At 38.2% G+C, this 16475-nt stretch overlaps 1 protein-coding gene across 10 annotated transcripts in view; it reads left to right on the top strand.

The window, feature by feature from the left end:
* The window catches only part of LOC109403775 (microtubule-associated protein RP/EB family member 1), a 60663-nt gene extending 44449 nt beyond the window's left edge, over positions 1-16214 (top strand). For 2 of the 10 annotated variants that reach the window (XM_062852857.1, XM_062852856.1), the window contains 5 exons: positions 19-287; positions 4888-5137; positions 14042-14264; positions 14330-14405; positions 14694-16214. In XM_062852857.1, the coding sequence (XP_062708841.1) occupies positions 21-287; positions 4888-5137; positions 14042-14264; positions 14330-14405; positions 14694-14744 (867 nt within the window). In that variant the 5' untranslated portion in view covers positions 19-20 and the 3' untranslated portion in view covers positions 14745-16214. Of the gene's footprint in view, positions 1-18; positions 288-4319; positions 4570-4887; positions 5138-14041; positions 14265-14329; positions 14415-14693 lie in introns of all 10 variants that reach the window. The other 8 variants (XM_062852853.1, XM_062852854.1, XM_062852858.1 and 5 more) reach the window with 7 other exon arrangements.
* The last annotated feature ends 261 nt before the right edge of the window (positions 16215-16475 follow it).

Here is a 16475-nt window from a genome sequence, read left to right as displayed (position 1 = left end):
TCTCTATCTCTCTTTCAGAAATGGCCGTGAACGTGTACTCGACGAACGTAACGACAGACAACCTGTCGCGGCATGACATGCTCTCGTGGGTCAACGACTGCCTCCGGTCGCAGTTCACGAAAATCGAAGAACTATGTACGGGGGCCGCCTACTGTCAGTATATGGACATGCTCTTCCCGGGCTCAGTGCCAATGAAACGCATAAAGTTTCGTACGAACCTAGAACACGAATACATTCAGAACTTCAAAATCCTGCAGGCGGCATTCAAGAAGATGAATGTTGATAAGGTGAGTGGTTGTTTTCGTACAGTTTAGATGTGTCTTCGTCATGTAAGTAGGATCTCTTCTTGAATTTAGCTAGCAGCAGCTCGTTGGTACAGGGTGGCCGCCTAAACCAATCCAGACGCTGAATAGGAAACAAATAACAAATTATTTTCTTTTGGAATTTGTAAAATTTCAACAGAAACTAATTAACCCTCTAATACCCAAATTTTTGATTTTGATCTAAATATCATTTTTCGTCATCTAAAATCGATTTAAACATGTTTTGGAAGATGATTCTTTTTAATTCTCAATTTCGTGAATTTTAGTTTTTGATTTTTCTAATTTTTATTTTTGAACATCCCCAAAGTTTTATATTTTTCCTGGAAGCCTATTTGGGGTACGGATTTTTTGAGATAAAAACATTTTGAGATATTATGATTGTTGTTGAAATATTTTTATTTTAAATTTTTTTCATAGAAAATTTTATTTTCCGTGTAATTTTAAGGAAAATAATTTTAGAGTGTATTCGATTCCCTTAAACTATAAAACTAGGACAGAATGATTTGGGAAAATTTAAAATATGTTAATTGCAGTGATTAAATGCAAAATAAACAATGACTTGTAGAAGGTGACTAGAACATCAATTTTTCAATGATTTTTCAAAAATGTAAATACGCTTTAAAATACACCAAAAACCATTTTGAGATATACAAAACAGTCCTAGATATCAGCCAAAAATATAAAAATTTTGATTTTCCACGAAACAAAAATTACAAAAATGCTCCAACTATACCCCGTGTAAAGGCGGTATTGGGTATTAGAGGGTTAACAGATGATTTATTTCATACGTGAAAGCTATTCAATGAATACTTTCTTGTAGTCGAACACTTAACATTTCAAGACATTTGAACTCGAAGGCGAAAATTAAGCTTTTCATTTTAGTAGTATCTATTTTTTTAATCTAGTTCATTTATTTGGGGCTCAATCGCGTATAACGCTTTACGGAGCCGAGGATCTTTCTTTGTACTTAATAGTATACATTATACAGAGTAATTACTTTTTAATGATATCTGTTAGTAATGGGTGGAAGCCAGGGTACTCGTGGCAGCTCGAGGTTAGAAGGTCACATTTTGAGGGATGGACAGGGTAAGGATTGGGCCAAAGGTTTCACTGCTGCTCATCCGGGGGTAAATCGCATGTTGCTAGCGTATTCGGTGCCTTGTGGTGTTGGTACCAACTTGTTGTGGGACTTGGTCTTCCGGATGGCCAGGAGCAGCTTGGTAACAAAAAGAGGACAAAACAGAGAAAAAAAACTGAAGAAGAAAACACAAGCGAATTAAACTTTTATACCAGCAGAGCGAAGAAAGTCGAAAATACATCCCATGTATGTGACATCGCGGGTCCCCAACACATCTCTCACAAGAACAAAGGGTTGTCTACCTCGGGCCTCAAGGGTATCCAATAGTAGCGCTCTGGAGGCGTATTTAGTAGTATCTAGTATCTACTCAAAAGTAAAGTCTACAGAGTTTACTACTCGGATTTAGTTCGATTTTCTGTTTCGCAGAATTTCAACCTGTTCTGTGGCTTAGTTGGTTAAAGCGTCGGTTAAACAAATACGGAGTAACGGGTTCGATTCCCAAAAAATGCTTTTTTTCACATACTCATCTCTGTTATTCAATTGAAAATGTTCTGTACCTTCCAGTTACAAGTGTCCAGCATATTAAGACATATTTGGTATATGTCAGTAAAGGGCAACATATTTCGTTGTTCGTACTGAAAGTTTGTGATTTCGTGAAGATGTCGAAGATTCTTCCAGATGATTAAGCGCTACTAGTTCAATCTGGAAGTGAAAATCCATTCAAAAATTCCATCACAAGGATTTCTCCAGAAATTTTCTGGAACTTTAGAGATACTTTAAATTCCTTCCGGAGGTTCTTCCGAATTCCTACCGACATTTTTCCATGATTGGAACAGTACTTTGCGGGATCCATCCTTGAGAATCTTACAAAATTTCTGACCTCCAACCAATTTCTCCTGGAGTTTTACTCGAGGATCCTGCAGAGGTTTTCTCGGAATTGCTGACAGAGTTCCTCGAGGAATTATCCACAGAGTTCCTTCTGCGTTTTCTCTACACATTTTTCATGGGATTTCTTCCAGGGTTTATTCCGGGATATTTACAGGCGTTTCTCGCAGATATCCCTCAAATGTTGTAGCAGAATTTCTCTATGAGTTTCTCACGAGATTTCGTTTGAATGATTTTCCGTGATTGCTTCTGATGTTGCTCTTGAGATTTCCAAAGCGATTATTTTCGGGATTTTTTTCAGAGGTTCTACAGAAGCTATTCTTGGGATTTCTTCAAGAATTTTTCACGCATTATCTGCAGAAGTTCCCCCCGGAGTTTCTTCTAAGAGTCCCGGACGATGTTTTCTTCCGGAGTTCCTGCTGTAATTTCTTGCAATAAATTTTCGTGAGATTTCTTCTCGAGTTTCTCCCGGGATTTATACAGTAGTTATTTCCGGAATATTTCTTGAAGGGTTTGCTTGATTTCTTTTTGGTTCCATATGAGTTTTCTCTCGGAGTTTCTCCCGAGACTTCTCTTAGAAGGTTCTTTCCAGTGCTGCTTCCGGAATGTCTCAGAGTATTTTGGAATTTATCCTATATTTTCTTCCAAGATATTTTCCAAGGTTTCTTTTAGAATTCTATGAGAGCTTATTTTACTTATGGTATTCCTCCCCGGATTTCTATCAGAGTTTTTTTTGAGCTTTTCTTCTAGTTTTTTTCTAGGACTTTTCGCAGAGAGAAAACTATTCTTCTGATTTTCCTGAGATTACTCTTAGAGTTATTCTCGGAATCCCAAACCGGTAATTATCCCAGGAATTTGAATTTTTCCTTTAGGGATTTCTTTAATAGTTCCACGAGTTCTTGCAGGTTTTTTTTAAAGAAGTTTTTTCGGAATACCTCCTGAAATAACCTACGAAATTCCTTGTAAGAAATTACTGGAGAAATATCGGAAGAAATTCTGGTCGAATCGCCACGAAACTCCATTTTCGAGAAATCTTGAAAGGAACTTGAGAAAAACTGGGTCGTCTCAGAAAAAAATGAGTGAACCCCCAAGAAACTATTTAAAAAAAACCAGACGGAACTCTGAGATATCCTAGACAGAAACTACGAGCGAAATCCGCGAGGAACTCAAATAAAACGAAAAAAAAAAATCCGCATATCATTTTGTTCCATCCTGCTTTGCGCCTCAGAATTGACAATCTTTTCTTGGCTGCTCTTGAATCCTGGGAACGCTATCTATTCTGCTAGGTACCAGATACTAACATCCGGCGTCTGGCAACGTTCTTCTCATCCATTAGAATTCTGGGTCGTCTTTGAGCATTGCCTATCACTTCCGGCGCTGTTGTGTTCTCTGCTCTGTGGATTGATTTCCGCAGATTGTTAACGTTGTTGTGTACGTTGATTCTGATGATTGTTATCTACCGCTCATCAAACTTCTGACGCAACGGTGGCGGAGTTTTGGGGTTCTCCAAGGGTAATAATCCTGCTCGAATCTAATCAACAAGGAGATAGTCTTCTGAACATTAATGACATCCAAGAAGTGCCCGGCATCCATCAGAACATAAGCTTTCGGCTTATCTTCTCTGATTATAATAAGTTGTGGTTACGCAAGAATCTTTCCAGAGTTCTTTTCGGATGTTTCATGGTCTTCATTCGGATTTCTTTCATTAAGATTTTTAAGGCTTGAGCAATTTGATAAATTGTTTTCATAGTTATCATTACGAAATTATTTTAATATGTTACCTATTCCAATCTAATATTTTTCTTACTATTTTGAAAACGTTGACGTTACTTACGTATTTCTTATGTTGGCATTTGTTGTATCTTTTTCATCAGTCGGTTGTTTCTTTTTCTGGTATTATTTTAACACAAAATACATAAGAAATCAGGACTTTATAATTGACAGACGAGTGGCCACCCTGTTTAGGTACTTCCGTTCATCAGTACTTCGAATCACGGAACCTCTTTTTCGGATATTATCCAATCCATCTCTAGGTCATTCCAGTGGACAAACTGATAAAGGGGCGCTTTCAGGATAACTTTGAGTTTCTACAGTGGTTCAAGAAGTTCTTCGACGCCAACTACGACGGTCGGGAGTACGATGCGTTGGAAGCACGGTTCGGAATCCAGCTCGGATCGGGAGCAATCCAGAACGAACTGGGAGTCGGCGAACTGCCGAAACAACGCCAAATTCAAGCCCCCAAATCGCAGAAATACCCCGCTCCGCAGCACGTCACTTCCACTGGTAGTGTACTTTTTGTGTCCTTGTTGAAATTGACGTTCGTTGTACTTTCCGTTTAGTCAAGCGAATGAGGAGGGAGAAATGAAAATTGGCTAGTCTCATGTGATTTCATCGATTGACACATGTTCCGAATGCGTATGAAAATTCTTTTTTTCCCGAATAATGCTTACTATCTATCTGCTGGGTCAAGGATACATAAGGTGTAATTGAGTTCCAGAGATGAAAACATATCTCCAAATCATTATAATACCTCATTTTACCATTTCAGCCTTTTCTGTTTGTTAATGCTTTATTATTTTTTTTTTATTTTCTCCTTTTTAGATTATTCCCATCGATAAACTAATCAAAGGTCGTTTCCAAGATAATTTTGAGTTTTTGCAATGGTTCAAAAAATTCTTCGACGCGAATTACGACGGTAGAGAGTATGACGCTTATCTGGCACGGGATAACCTACCGATGGGTATGGGTGGCGCTGGTGCACCAAAAGGCAACGGGGTCGCAGTAGCGGCAGCCTCTGTACCTCGCCGGGCACCACTCGTTTCATCCACATCACGAGATAAAATTAAGCCGAGTATGTTATTTATTCATCTACATTATTTAATGGTTCTGTTTCTTTAGTTGAAATTTGCAATGATCCTTTCCTTTCAACATTCATATCCTACGGCACCCTTAATTAAATTGGTATACGGGTTTTTGTTTATCTTGCACGTACAATTAACGCTTATGATTAGAATCAGTTTCATTCATTCATTCAGTCATTGATAACACTTACTACATATGTAATAACTAAAACATATCCATATTCATATTGAGTACTATGCACTGAGGTGAAAATTACGATATTCTCAGAAGTATTACTCAAATTTTCACGATGAAGCAGTTATTCCACAGATGTACAGAAATAGACTGATTTTGGGAATGTGTCGTTTGAAAGGTATTGCAATCGGAACTAAATTACTGTTCGGTCGCTGCAAACGGTTTAACTACAATGCTTTTTAACTTCAAGTCCGGTAAATGTAACAAATTTGAAGTTATCGCACCGCTATCCGTCAAAATGATGCGCCGAGTTAGCCCAAATGAACAGTCGAATGAATTTTGCGTTCATTTTACGTCAATTGATGATTTGTTGGCGCCTGTCTGACGTTGCAGTTATCGAATTTTGTGTACTAAATGAAAGACCAAAATTTGATTTGGCAGATCTTACACCGCAACGCACCATTCTAAGGTGATCTACCCACGTTACGGGTTCCCAGGAATTGCTTCGCGGTTTCTACACAAATTTATTTTACGATTCTTCCAAGATCTTCATCTGTGATTCCCATGGAGGTTTTTATGAGATTCTTCCAGGGGTTTATTCAGGATTCCGTCAGAAGTTTCATCTGGGATTCTCCAAGGAGTTTCTTCTGAGATTCCTAAAGCAGTTCCATCTGGAATTCCTCCAGAAGCTCTTGCCGAGATTCCTTCAGGAAATACTTTTGGAATTCATCCAGAGACTCTTTCCAGATTTCGTCACGAATGTCTGTCTAAGATTCTTTTTGGTACCCTTTTGGTTCCCTTGAGATTCTTCCAGCAGTATCTTCTAAAATTCCTAAAAAGACTACATCTTTCCTCCAGGAACTGCTTCCGGGATTCCTTCTTAGATTCCTTTTCGAACTTTACGGAATTCTTTCCAGAATTTCTCCAGAAGATCCGAGAATTCCTTCCTAGATTATCCTAATAGTTGCGTTTGGAATGTATTCTGAAGTTTTCTTTCTTGGATTTCCAGAAGATATTTCTTTAAAAAAAATCCCGGAAGAAACTTTAGCACGAAAACCAGGAAGAGCTCCGGTGAGAATTCCTTGCAAAGCTTCAGGAAGAATTCCTTAAGAAATAGTCAAAGTACTTCCTAGAGTAATTCCTTAAGAAATAAAATTAAAAAAATATTGAAGGAATTCCTTAAAATACTCATGAAGGACATTTCTAATAAACTCCAAATTTCCATTAGGAACATTGGAAGGATTCTAGAATAAACTTCCGGAGAAATTCAAAAATGATCTGTAAAAAATATAGAAGGAATTGCTGGAGGAATACAGAAAAGTGTTCCTGGAAGAATCTCGGATGCAGATCCTAGATAATTCCCTGGAGCAGTTTCTGAAAAAAAAACATCCCGGAAGGTGTTCCCCACGCTAAAACTGCTCAGCACTAAAATGTGTAAGACCTACTCATAAGTGCATAATTTCCAGACCACACAAAAATGTGTAGCAGTTACACATTCTCAAAAAACAGCTCGTACACTCTTCTAGATGCGAAATGTTGATTTTTTTTTTTGTTTTCCAAGGTCACTAGTAATCCTACCTAGATTGGCGTACAAAAATTTTTGCGATTTTAACAATTTTGCGGACACTGGAGCTGATTTTGTAAATGTGCAAGGGTTACACATTTTTGGTGTAGTCTGCACTTTAGTGCTGAGCGGCGTTAGCGTGCCGGAGATATATCGAGAGGATCCCTGAAGCAATCCCGAAAGAACTTCTGAAGGAATCCCGGAAGAAGCCTCAATGTAATACCGGAACAAATTCCTAGAAGAATCTCGGAAGGACTGCTTAAAGAAACCCTGGAAGCAGTTCCTGAAAGAGTCGCTGAAGATATTCCTGAAGGAATCTAGGCAGAGGAACTTGGAAGAATTCCCGGTGGAATTCCCGCATGTATCCTGGAAGGAGTTTATGAAGCAATTCCGCAAATAATTCCTAAAATAAAACTCGGGATTCTTCCAGGAAATCCGGAACAAATTATAGGAGAAATTTCGGAATGAATTTCAGCAATTTCAGTTCCTGATAGAAATTTCAAAGTAATCTTTGATATCAATTCTGGAGAAGTACCAGAATGAGAATCCCAGAAAAAAAATCCAGATGTAATCTCAGATTTTTCTTCGTGCCTGCCACACGATATACACATGCAAAATGGTCATTGGCAGAGGAAGCTCTCAGTTAATAACTGTGGAAGTGCTCATAGAACACTAAGCTGAGAAGCAGGCTTTGTCCCAGTGAGGACGTTACGCCAAGAAGAAGAAGAAGATGTAATCTCAGAAGAAAATCATTGAGGAACCCAATCAGCAAGAAACCCATTTAAAACGCCTAGAGGAATCCCAGAGAGAACTTCGGGAGGAACTCCAAATGAGCTCCCAGAAGAATCTCATTAAAAATATCGAATTCCAGAAGAAAGTCCTGGAGTAGTTCGAGAATAAATTTGTGAAGAAACTGGGAAGGAATTCCTGCACGAATCCCGGATGGAATTCTTGTGGAATCCCAGGATTTCCTAGAGGGATGCCACCAGCAAGCTGGTGCGCTCGCACCTGTCAATTAGCGTGTCAATTCATGACCTGAGTTGGTTTCTGGGTGATCCCATGAATTGAATTTTGCAAGGTGACGTCATGAATGCACGGTCGGTTCATTTTCGTTCGTCCCTTCCTTTTCCCTCTCAAGCAAATTTTGACATTTTTCGGTGGTTTGTTTTGATTCCCATTCGTTGCCGTTCTTTTCTATCTCAGAGAGAAAATTGAGGTTAAATTTCGATGCAATACTCTATTGCCTGCTTTATGAAATGGAAAAAAAATCATATTTTGAGCTGTTCTACGTATACTGTTATGAAATAATGTGTTTCAAATCCACAGGAGTTATTCGTTTTAGAAACACATTTTAACATTAGGGTGGGGCGGGGCAAGATGGGTCACCTAAGGATGGATCACCATAACTTTGTAAATAGAAATCGTATTGCTTTGTATTCGTCCGCTACTCTTTAATACACTAGTTAGCTATACTAAAAGTCGATACAAAGTTCATTAAATACAAAATATGATGTTAAACAAGCAGTTTTAAAAAGTGATCGATTTTACGCCGTGAAAAAAGTGCGGGGCAAGATGGATCACTTTTTAAATAATTCACATTTTCTCAACGAAAAACGTCAAAATTTAAGATTTGTTCCGCATTTATATATGCTCCATATCCATACTGAGTAAACAAGAGCTACTAGTAAACATTTTATAAATTTATTTGGAATATAAAAAAGTTTACGATTTGAGTGATCCTAAGGCGACTTGAAAATCGATGTTTTTACTAAAAAAATATCATAATTTTATGTAAGTATTTTGAGCGCTCATTCCGCTTGATTGAAGTCATTTATGAGATAGTCTTGTAATAAAAAAAAAAAACTTTTGAATGCTCCAAAAATACGTTCAAAATTGAAGGTGACCCATCTTGCCCCGCGACCGTTTATATGGAGATTATATGGAATGTATCGCATAAGAAAAATGGCTAAAAACCATTTTATTTTTTATTTCAAATGAGAGTGAATAATTTTTCAATCAGTGCTCCAAACTTTTGTATATGTATTCATGCTGGTCATCTAACAAATTAACCTTCACGTACCCGACTCCCAACATCTAATTTTCAAAATAATGGCATTTCGTCAACTCTCATCCAACTTTTTTGAAGTCGCCCTCAATCGATCATAAATTGGTGCTAGTTTATTACACTCAAGTGACCATGCCATATCCGGAACCATTCCGGAGATATTCCGGATTGTACTGGGGTCAGGGAGAGTGCGGAAATGGCAAAACAATATTATTTCGTGTGTTATTGTGTTTGAACCATCGATTTTCAGCGGAATTTTCATTGCGAACAATAAAACACACCTTCGATAATCAGATTTGAATAAGTTGACCCATCCGGATCACCGTGACAGGTCCCGCGGGGGCCTCATGGGGGACACTTCTGGTTTTCATCCAAAACATGTCGTGCGACATATCAAACTTCATGATTTCGAATGAATGAGTCAGAAATGATACCCTGAAGTCTGTATCAACTAATATGACCACCCCGGAACATCTAGCATAGGTTCCACGGTGTTGACATCGGGGACATTTCTGGTTTGCAATCAAAACATGCCGTGCGACGTATCAAACTTCATGATTTCAAGAGAACAGAGCAGAAAAAAATGACTGAAGTATGAAGCAACTGATATGGCTGCTCCAAAACACCTGAAACAGGTTCCCCGGGGGCCTCTCAAACACAATAACACACGAAATAATCACTTTAAGTCATTTGGCAAAACAGACACCTCTCCCACCCCCTGACCCCAGTACAATACGGAATATCTCCGGAATGGTTCCGGATGTTACATGACCACTTGGGTGTAATAAACTAGCACCAATTTATGATCGATTAAGGGCGACTTCAAAAAAATCGGATGAAAATTGACGAAATGCCAGCATTTTCAAAATGAGTTGTCGGGGGTCGGTAATGTGAAGGTTAACATAAACAAAACATGAGTAATGCGCTCGAAAATGGCACTGACCCATCTTGCCCCGCGACCCATCTTGCCCCGCCCCACCCTACATAAGAAAAAAAAAAAAGACACTACACCGTCTTCAACCAGAGGTTGCACAGACTGAACAATCACTAACATTAGGCAACGGACAACACGGAACACCCAGTGGACCAATGAAGGATTTTTCGTTTGACGAAAAGTTTCCTCCGACCGGAGCGGGAATCGAACCCTCACTCCGTGGCACTCACAATACGCCTAAACGACTGACGCCGCTAACCGCACGGCCACGAAGCCCACAAAAATCTGCTGTTATTCGTGAATCTCTGGTAACCAGGATGCTACCCATTGACTTTGTTAGAATAATGCAGGCCATCCACAAATGGAGTCTAGAATTTCTCAACGATTTACTATCAACTGTGTTAATCGGGAATGTAATGTTGAAAAAAAATCTCCATTGCCACGAATTGTTGCAGAATTACTATCATGACTCTTATTGCACATGGCTGATTGACCATAGTTCCACCATGTAAAGCTACAAATATTTTTGGAGCTGTAGATTCTTTGCTATATACATGAAACATAAGCCGATTGATATCCAGTAATTATTATGTTCTCATTTCAGGCATTATATCTGTTAAATTTTTTTTAATAATCTCAAAAATAATTTAGTGCCTGTTGATTTTACATGGGCTTCAAAGTAATAATTGATATAAATTTCTTTCCCTTATGAAGCATGCGGGTCCCACTTTCATCCTACAGAAAACAAAGGAAAGAAACGATGTTTGTTTTGTTTCTTATTTTTGATGTTCTTGTTAGAAATGTGCACGAACGATCAAATAGAACATAATCAATCGGTGCCGTAATCGCTTGTTTTCGAATAGGGTGAATTTGGTAGCGTGAGATTACTTATGGCCCTCAGACCCTAGTACATTTTATAAAACTCTACATATTGATAATGGGAATTGTTACCGTTGATCTATCTTCTTCTTCTTCTCTATGGCTCTACGTCCCCATTGGGACTTGGCCTGCCTCGCTTCCACTTAGTGTTCTTTGAGCACTTCCACAGTCATTAATTGAAGGGCTTTCTTTGCCTGCCATTGCATGAATTTGTATATTGTGAGGCAGAGACGAACCAGCCAAGGGCTGAAAGTCTCTCAAATAAAGATAAATCAATCAAATTACATTGTGAGGCAAGCACAATGATACACTATGCCCAGGGTGTCGAGAAAATATTCCCGACCGGAACGGGAATTGAACCCGCCGTCTCCGGATTGGCGATCCATAGCCATAATCACTAGGCTAACTGGAGACCCACTTGATCTATGTCTTGGGCGAAATCGCCCCCTTGGGGGCGAAAATTAGGGCCAGGGGGCGAAAATTTGAGAAATCAAAATTGGGGGGCGAAAATACTAAAAAGGGGGGCGATTTTTTCAATGATTGGAAAACATCAAAAGTATTGAATTGCAAGTCGAGAATGTGAACTAAATCACGAAAACTCCCTGACATTCAAGCTTACTGATTGATTGATTGATTGATTTATTTATTTACGACACTTTACACCGTTATGGTGCATTCGTGTCGATAAAAAAAACATCAAAACAATATAATATTAATCAATTTACATGGTTACTGTTCAAGTTTTGTCTAAGATAATAAAAAATGCTGTGACTATTAAACATAAGCATCGGCTTAATTCTACAGAATTATTGGTATTTATGTGAACTCTTTGGCAAAATTGCTAGACGTATTTCTGAAGGGTTTGTGTGATTCTGGAAATCTAAATTAAAATATATTTGGAAACTCCTATAATGAACATTCAAAAATAGTGTTTAGTTTTTGTCAAAAGTATGAAAAGAACATAGTTTTTTTTCCCGAATTGATGAGAAAAATTGCGTTCCAACTCGTAGGCGGACTTATTCATGGAATTTCCAAGCAAAAACATGAATAGGGTCAGGGACCATTTGGGCAGGAGCACCTATTTTGGACACTTGATGCTCTGCTATAACTCAGTCAATTTCAAACCGATTGACTTGAATTGCTAGGTACTGTGCGTATCTGATCGTGTCTCAAAAATCAAGTCAATCGGTGCCCAAATAGGTGCTCCTGCTCAAATGGTTCCAGACCCTATCAATCGAATTTCAGAACACTTTTCTGATATAAAATTCGTATCACAGTGTTTGAAAGTATTTCAGAGAAGCTTCACAGAGGAATTCCACACTTTACTGAAGTTAATTTGAAAACATACCAAAAATTCTGCGTAAATTCCATTTAAATATGCCATTGAAATCTAGTCATGAATGCATATTTACTTATTTGATAGAACACAGAAAGCATTCAAATTTATGCGAAGCTCGTTGATTTGAATCTGGATGTGGATTTGGAAAAACGTCACTACATTCGAAAATACACCGATATTTATTACTATTATGATTATTATTTTTCCTTACTATCGAGATTTTCAGTCCTCGACAACAAGCCGATATTTTTCTGAGTTGCACTTTTTTCACATAACATATGTTTGTAATTGTTTTCAAATTCTCCACCAGCCTGACTACTTGTGACCAAACATTGACTCTCAGTTGTTGAAAAAGTCCTTTTAAGAACAATGATAAAACATCTGGTTGGGAATATCGAATGTTCATATGTGTTCACAGTTCGTTCTATTTCGATTAATAAATGTTCAATTAACAATGGTTTGAGAAGTAGGCATAAACACGATTTCAATATTTTTGTAAGTACGATTTGAATTCACTATATTTTTTTTCAAATGCGGAAAATCAATGCATTTACAAAACAATTTAATGAAAATGAGAGAGACACAGATTTAGATACACTGAATGGCACTGCTAGATTTGCCACAGTAGCGCTTTAAAGGCATTAGCTAAGCACAGCCTTCTACTATAGAAAAAAAAAAAAAATAAAATCTCACCTAGGGGGGCGAAAATATTTTTTTGAAGCTCTAAGGGGGCGATACCTCTCAAAAGTTTGGGAAACATTGGTCTAATCTAACCATAAGGGATGTCCTGATTTGTTTGAACATCTCTACTCATTAGTGTCTACATCCCAAACAAACTCCGTAAACATGAGTGAGCGGGGTGCATCTAGCAGATTTATATAATAGGAATATTAACACTCGTGCAGTTGCGTCTTCGACCACCTTCAGCGACACCATACTCACGCTGTGTACGACAGACGTGCATTTTTCATGGTGCGTGTACTCAATACACGGCGCGACCGTTCCAGGGTCAATATTAGTACATTACACGCTCAGAAAACCGTTCTGATAAACGTGAACAAACAAACGCAAATATGAGAACAAGCAAATATACACCGTAAACTGGAACTAGTTCCAGCTGTCAATATGGGCGTTCTAGAAACCGTGACATCTAGTTCACGGTGTACATTTCTTATTGTTGTTATCGTTGCTATGCATAGTTCCCGTTTGTTGCCGTTGCCGTGACTGGGAGTTCACGTATATAGGAACGGATTTGTTTGCGTGTACCTTCTAGTTCTGAACTCTAGATCTACACTTAGTATATCGCAACTCGCAACTTATATTCAAATGCTTTCTGAATATTCACTTGACATGGTAAATTGCCTATTGCAGCTTTTTATTATGTAAAAAGCCATTATTACACCCGTAGACTTTATGATGCAAACTCAACGATAGTTTGGATGACCTACCACGTGAAAAAATATCTTCCACCTTCATTTGCTGTTTTTATATCTTAGGGCACTCGAAATAGAAATAGGTACGTAGGCGTCTACAAAACTGTATAATAACACTTGGAAAAAATCAGATCTCAAAGAGTTAAAGCTTTTTCGTCACTTACATACGCATGCAACAAACCTTCAGTGTCAATCTAAAGAAAATGCCAATAACTAACAACGGTTGTAGATAACAATGCCTGGGTAACAAAAGCCGGAACGAAATTAACCCCTCACTCCTTCCTCCTCCTTCGCGCTATGTTTAGTTTTTTGTTTCGTAGTTGGATAGATTGGTTTACTTTATCGTGACAATTCAAAACTTACCCAGTAGCTGTAGCGTAACGTGCACTAAAATGCATCGTTTATTTCTTTCTTTTTATTTTCTTATGATTTTGTTCCGTTATCGGACAACCTCTTTCAATGAAACAAACAAATCTGCACCCGCAAAACAACTAACCTAATCTAGTGTCCAAAGTCACACCCAGTAGACCGATGACGCAGACGGTCAGCAGACCAGCGGGCGGATTGGGCTCCACAGCCAATGCCAGCAAATCCTCCTCGCAGAACAGCGTGACGAACCAGCAGGTGGAGGAACTAACGACGCAAGTCATGGACATGCGGTTACACCTGGAAGGGCTCGAGAAGGAGCGTGACTTCTACTTCAGCAAGCTGAGAGACATCGAAATTCTGTAGGTTTTTTGTTGGGAGATAGGCATTTGAAGGGGATGTAACATGTTTGGTTTTCTTTTTACAGCTGCCAAGAAGACGAACAAAATGAGACCCCAAACGCGCTGATCCAAAGAATCCTAAACATTCTGTATGCAACGGAGGTGAGTTCAGTAAGCTCTATTTTTTTATTCATTTTTAAATACTTGTTGAGTGCTACGATAGATCGATCAGGAGTTTCAAAAATATCCTACCTTTTACCTACAGACCTATTTTGGTCGATATTATTGTGTTGTTGTGTAACGTTCTGTTCCAAATTTATGCTTCATACAATTTTCATACAAAATTAGATTTACTTTTCGTAGGTAATCCCTCTACGTAGCTATCATACATTAGTTCTCAATATAGACCATCACTTGCACAAAATCACGTTTATTTTTCTCTCTCAACAGGATGGCTTTGCCCCTCCGGATGATGTCCCGCCAGAGGAGGAAGAATATTAAAGAAAACTTTCGTCGCTAACGCACCAACAACGGTTTTGACGGGCACCTTCGCGTTTCACCGGTCACGATCACAACTGTCACCGGGCACTGGCATCATCTTTCGATCGTTTTCCTAATGTTACACTTTCCGATTGCCAACGCTTTCCTCCTAGCGAACTCCCGGATAGATGGGCATCAAGTACGAGGGTCAACTAGTAGCTAAGCGGTTCTAAGATGGTTCAGTCACTGATCGTGGAGATGATTGCGCACAAGTGTACGATCAAACAAGACACTAATAAGAAAAAAAACAAGTAAGCGAAAGCTAAGTTACACCTTATGAGAGAAGAAGATTGCGGTAGTGGTGAGGTTTTGTTTCTTTTGTATTTAAAATAATTCATTATTATAAATAACTATTATCGATGTGACTAATCAGAGCAGTTTTTTTTTCGCAAGCGAAACATAAAGAGAGAAGTGTAAAAAGTATGAAGTAGTTATACAATGAATAATTCTTCAACAAAATTGGTATTCTATAATCAACCAAACGAGTATTGCATCTACACGTATATATTTACGCAAAATTAGAAAAAAAAAAGATCCATCAGCATTATTTGCACAAAAGATTTCCTTTCGGCATGTTGTATCTAGTGGCAGAACGTGCCGTTTGTAATATTGAAAGCATTTCTGGGATGGGTGAAAATTGACTGTTTTACCCTAGTGTGTATTGTTATGCATTTCGTCTTCGGTTATCTTCGATTTAATCTGGATTTGTGTTGTTTCTCAACTATGCTCTGCGTTCATTGAATGATTTACACCATCTTTGAGAACGGAAATCTCTTAATAACCCGTAAAGCAGTGGTCCATGTTGAAATACAAGATGCCTTGCTAATTATACCACCAGTCTTACACGATCAAGTGATTTGATTAACGGAGCTTATTCACAAATCAGCAACCAATAGAAACAGTTTTGATGACTCAAACCCGCTACGATATTGTTTTGTTCGAATATTTGTCGTTTTCTACAGAGTGAGTGCCGTAATTATTAGAAGTTGTTTGCGCATCATGTTGGACAAAATGTGGGAAATGTTTAAGAACGCTACTAATTTATATTTGTAATAAAACTGCTATATCAGAACATACACTGAATGATAGGCATATAAGGGTTAGCTCAAATACTCTGTTGATAAGAAGTCATTGCAAAAAAAAACATAAAAACGAAAATCTTGAGAGTAACACATCATTTCGGACGCCCTCCCGCATTTGTTACATAATCGTGTGAGAGTCGCAGCGAATCATAAATAAAATATATCTTAAAGAAACATCTGTGCTATTCCAACTGCTATGACCAGTATGTATGATCTTATGGAACAAGAACAAAAATCCTAATGGAAACAATTTTAACAAATTTTGAGTTCTTTTTTTTTCTCTATGACGTGACTCTGCTAATTGAAAATTACTTTTTCATTAATAGAAAATACTATCTGCAAATGTGAATTGTTTTTTTTTTTTGTTTTCTTGATGACATCCCCTCTTCTTAAAGAGTTTACTAGACTAGTCGTCCTGTACCATCCGGATCATTGGAAGCGCATTCTTTGCAGGGTTGTTATCCGGCATTATTACTCCATTCTTGCGGTTTCTCGAATATTTAAAGTACTCGTGCGTGAGTCCTCCACATTTAACCTGCTTCACCCCAGATTCACAGAGGACCACTGCTTTTATTAGAGACCCCGAATTGTGAGAAGAGACGAGTTGTGA

Source organism: Aedes albopictus, chromosome 2 (genome assembly GCF_035046485.1).
Source record: "Aedes albopictus strain Foshan chromosome 2, AalbF5, whole genome shotgun sequence".
NCBI classification, from domain to species: domain Eukaryota; kingdom Metazoa; phylum Arthropoda; class Insecta; order Diptera; family Culicidae; genus Aedes; species Aedes albopictus.
This window is presented reverse-complemented; position numbering and strand designations above follow the sequence as displayed.